The sequence below is a fragment of the Oratosquilla oratoria genome, chromosome 5 (genome assembly GCF_046742065.1).
Source record: "Oratosquilla oratoria isolate Oo_2021 chromosome 5, ASM4674206v1, whole genome shotgun sequence".
NCBI lineage: Eukaryota > Metazoa > Arthropoda > Malacostraca > Stomatopoda > Squillidae > Oratosquilla > Oratosquilla oratoria.
In genome coordinates, this window is record NC_134781.1 from 12,513,395 (window position 1) to 12,518,386 (window position 4,992).

The window sequence follows — 4,992 nt, forward strand, 5'->3', positions numbered from 1 at the left end:
CTGCGACGGCTCCAGCACATACATTGGCAGGACCTCCTCTACACTGCGGCGTCGTCTACAATCCCATAGAAACCAGGGATCAATTTTCCAGCATTTCACTGAAACACACAACATGAAGCCTCCTCTACAGAAGCTGCTAGACCAAACGGACATTCTTCACAAGGAGTCTGCCTTCAGGAAGCTGCAGATTGCAGAAGCAGTATCCATTACTTGCCAGCGCCCTACCATCAACATACAGCAAGCTGCCGATTTTATTCTCCCTTCCGTGCGCCCTGTAAAGAATAATCCCCTCCAGGAACAACAAGCCCTTAGACAGCAGCAGCCCCGCGAACAAATGAAACATGTCCAGCTAGTTAATCAGCGCCTAGGACCAGTAACCAGAGCAGCAGCAAATCAGGCCAGAGCTTCTAGACAAAATACCACCCCCTTGGCTCCCGGACAAAATCCCACCCTCTTGGCTCCCAGGCAAAATCCCACCTTCTTGACTCCCAAACAAAATCCCACCCTCTTGAACCCCAGACAAAATCCCACCCTCTTGGCTCCTAGACAAAATCCCACCCCCTTGGCTTCCAGACAAAATCCCACCCCCTTGGCTTCCAGACAAAATCCCACCCCCTTGGCTCCCAGACAAAATCCCACTCCCTTGGCTCCCGGACAAAATCCCATACTGCACCTCTCAGCCAATGAGAGGCCAGTATTCCGTCTGAGCTAGGCAGGCTGAGCCTTATAAGCCCGCCCATCCAACCAGCGGTCATTATTCGTTTCAACTCAGCGCTCCTAGAGGTCGGACGTCTCCTCAACCAGCTCTCTCTACAAGCTCCAAGTATCATCGCCGGCCGGTGGTGGCTGGGAGATATATATCTCCTAGCTGCCGCCGGTCTGGCATGGCCGACCTCTACGCTGACGTCGGCAGGCGGGTTTACACCAATACAAATACACACACACACATTTCCCAAGTCACGTAAATCTCTGTTTTCAGAGTAGTGCTTGGAAGAAAAGAGGCACATGCACACTTTCTCGCTAGCAAAGCAGAGGCCCAATCGTCTCTCTCAGTACGCCCAATCTGACCGCGGGCTGGTTGACGGAGAGATTTGGGACACCTTTCTGTCCGACCGGCCCGCAACCAAACGCTGGCCTCTCGCTGACGCTGGTGAGCGAGTTTACACTTCTGACATTTACACACAATTCCCAATCGCGTAATTCTCTGTTTTCAGAGTCGTGATTGGAAGGAAAGAGACCATACAACACCCGCCCGTCTGCCCCTCCCTCGCATCGCCACTGAATCTACTCTTCCGAATTCCAAACCCAGTCTGGGGATAAACAGACAACGCTCGCCCCACCTGTGGCTCATCAGGTTCGCCCTCGCCAGCGGTGGCGGCGGGGAGTTATCTCCTTGCTGCTCCCGTTCTGGTCACTGATCTCTCGTTGACGTCGGCAGGCGGGTGTACACCGCCCGTCTGCCCCCCCTCGCACCGCCCCTTGATCAGCTCTAAAAGGACTTCAAACCCAGTCTGGGGATAAACAGACAACGCTCGCCCCACCTGTGGCTTATCAGGTTCGCCCTCGCCAGCGGTGGCGGCGGGGAGTTATCTCCTTGCCGCTCCCGTTCTGGTCACTGATCTCTCGTTGACGTCGGCAGGCGGGTGTACACCACCCGTCTGCCCCCCCTCGCTCCGCCCCTTGATCAGATCTAAAAGGAATTCAAACCCAAAACCTGGGGATAATCAGGGGTCGCTCGCCCCACCTGTGGCTTATCAGGTTCGCCCTCTACACGCGGAAAGTGAAATCAACTCACTTCTCGTAAGATACACACATACACCTCTCACGAACAGAGCCACAAATCACGCACAAACATAAACACTTACTTTTTCTTCGACTAAAATTCGCTTCCTTTCTAACTTTCTCTTCTACTACATCTTCTCATTTCAGTTTACCTCCCACTAAAGATTTTTCCGTTTTTCCACCTTTCTCTACTACTACGCCTCCTACCATTTTCTAAACTTTCGTTGGTGATCCTAACCCCGTTGGTAATCCCAATCTCCTAACCTCCGGCGTCAGGCGCTTCCCTCCAAGCTCCTGGTCAAGTCCTCCTATGCCATGACAACAATCTAGCCCCTAATTGCTCGCGATTCGCCCGGTGGCAATAGCCCTCTTTTATACACTACTATCATTTCATTTTCTAACAGACGTTCTTCCCCTCCCACAAAACCCGATCCCGCGCAGGCGAGGTGGTCTTTTCTTGAATTCCAGAATTCCAGAATTATTCGTTGGAAGACCTTCAATATAGCAGAGCATCCTACAAAGCAGTCCTCACCCTGAAGACGCCTCACGACGAGGCGAAAAACTATAGTTTCGGTGGAGTCAATAGTTGTTCAATACTATTACTATGCAAAAATATATCAGTTGGCATACACTGTGTATATTCTTTTGAGAGTCATGAATGACTACTTCCAGTCCCTCTCAGTTGCTAATAGGAAAGTATTCTCCAGATTAAAGAATACAGTCTTGAAGATTGTTAAAGCAACTAGTGCAGTTGATTTCAACCAGAATTGTCTTAGAGAAAACCTGTGCCCCAGAAATATATATATACATATATTATGTATATATATGTATATATATATATATACACATACATATATATATATACACATATATACATACATATATATATGTATATATGTATATATACATATATATATATATATATGTATACATATTGTACATGTATATATATATATATAGACATATATATACATATATATATATATATATATATATACATATATGTATATATATGTATATATATGTATATATATATATATACTCGTATATATGTGTGTGTCTGTGTGTATATACGCACATTGAAAGAGAATAGGAGATATGAGAGTTGGGCGTGGCAAGAGGAGGGAGCGTCTGCCTAAAGGTAGAGGTAAGGAGGAGGGAACGGGAAACAGGAGGAGGAGAAAAAAAGAGACGGAGAAAGGCGAAGAGTAAGAATAAAAGCAAGAATGTCGAGGTATAGCATCATGTGTGTGTGCGTGCGCGTGTGTGTGTGCGTGTGTGTGTGTGAGTGTATGTGTGTGTGCGTGTATGTGTGTGTGCGTGTGTGTGTGTGTGTGTGTGTGTGCATGGGTGTATATGTGTGTTTGTGTGTGTGTGTGTGTGTGTGTGTGTGTGTGTGTGTGTGTGTGTGTGTGTGTGTGTGTGTGTGTGTATGTGTGTTTGTGTGTGTGTGTATATACATGTGTGTGATTGAGTGTGTGTTTGTGGTGCAAAGAAAAAAGAGAAAGTGTGATTATTTGTGTGTGTTTGTGTGTGTGTGTGTGTGTGTGTGTGTGTACGTGTGTGTGTGTACGTGTGTGTGTGTGTGTGTGTGTGTGTGTGCGTGCGTCTGTGTGTGTGTGTGTGAGAGAGAGAGAGAGAGAGAGAGAGAGAGAGAGAGAGAGAGAGAAACAGACAGACAGGCAGACAGACAGGCAGGCAGAAAGACAGACAGACAGACAGGCAGACAGGTGGACAGATAGAAAGATAGACAGACAGACAGATAGACAGACAGACAGAAATACAGACAGACTGACATAGAGGCAGACAGACAGAAAGACAGACAGAGAGACAGACATAGAGACTGACGGACAGAGAGAGAAAGAGAGAGAGAGATAGGTAGATATATAGATAGATAGATAGATAGATAGAGAGAGAGAGAGAGAGAGAGAGAGAGAGAGAGAGAGAGAATGTAGGTGCGATCAGCCTAATATCACCTACAAATACAGTTGAGTATGTCCCAAGCTTTAGATGAAGACCAAACACATAAATATTAGGATTCTGAGACTCCGGACAGTTACCAAAAATCACAAGAAAGATATTGAGCTTCGCAGAACAGACCTAAAGTCTCACGTAGTCTGCACTGATGATTAGGGAGATGCCAGCAAGTCCAGGATGAAGGTCAAAGTGTGTTCCGGGATAGGCGGGAATTAGAGGTCAAAGGTCACATCTTACATGAGATAGATGACCATGGGAGGAATAAGATGACGAAGAGGATGGATCGCAGATGGTAGATAAATCTTCGTCGACGATCGCTCACTGTCAGGTAACATATAACGATTGCTGGAAACAAGTAGCTCTGGATCTTCTGCAAGAAATCAGTGAGGCACAATAATATACACACGCATATATATATACATATATATATATATATATATGTACATACATATATATATATATATATATGTGTATATAATATATATATATATATGTACATATATATATATATATATATATACATACATATATATAAATATACACACACACACACACACACACACACACACACACACACACACACACACACATATATATATATATATATATATATATATATATATATATATATATTCACTATAAACCCACTGTCGGAGAAATAATAACGGAAATAAAGGGAAACTGTATATTTCGACTACTGTCTGTAGTCCTCTTCAGCAGAATGCTTACAGAAAGTTAAGATGCAAGTTTATATAGGGTGGTGAGGTAGTACATAAAAGGGGGATGGGGCAAAGTAGGGGGACTCAGGTTACATGCCCTTGAAATAGTCGGGTCGCGGAAGGACAGTTAGTGCTATTATGTCCGACCGCTTTTGACAATAATTTGTTTACAGCTAGCTTCGTAATACAATCTGGGGGTCATTGTCCTTTTGAGGTATTAGAATTAGGATGATGTTTTATTAGGGAAGATTCTACAATTTTCCTTCGATAGCTACAGTGTGATTTAAAAATAATTGATGCATTATCCCAATCTAATCTATGGTCTTTTTGGCTGGCATGAAGGAACACAGCGGAGTTAACTTGTCCATATTTTATGGAGTTTTTATGTTCCTTTAATCTCGTGGACAAATCCCTGCCAGTTTGGTCCCAGTAAACATCATCACAGTCTTTACAAGGTAATTTATATAACCCGGAATTTTGGTCCACATTATCTCTCCGGTGTACATTAACTACC

General features: G+C 44.5%; 1 protein-coding gene across 1 annotated transcript in view; it reads left to right on the forward strand.

Annotated features, from left to right (window-relative positions):
• Positions 1–4,048: 4,048 nt before the first annotated feature.
• Positions 4,049–4,992, forward strand: part of LOC143025674 (uncharacterized) — an 8,636-nt gene continuing 7,692 nt past the window's right edge. The window contains exon 1 of the mRNA XM_076185673.1: positions 4,049–4,087. Coding sequence (XP_076041788.1) covers positions 4,049–4,087 — 39 coding nt within the window. The remainder of the gene's footprint in view (positions 4,088–4,992) is intronic.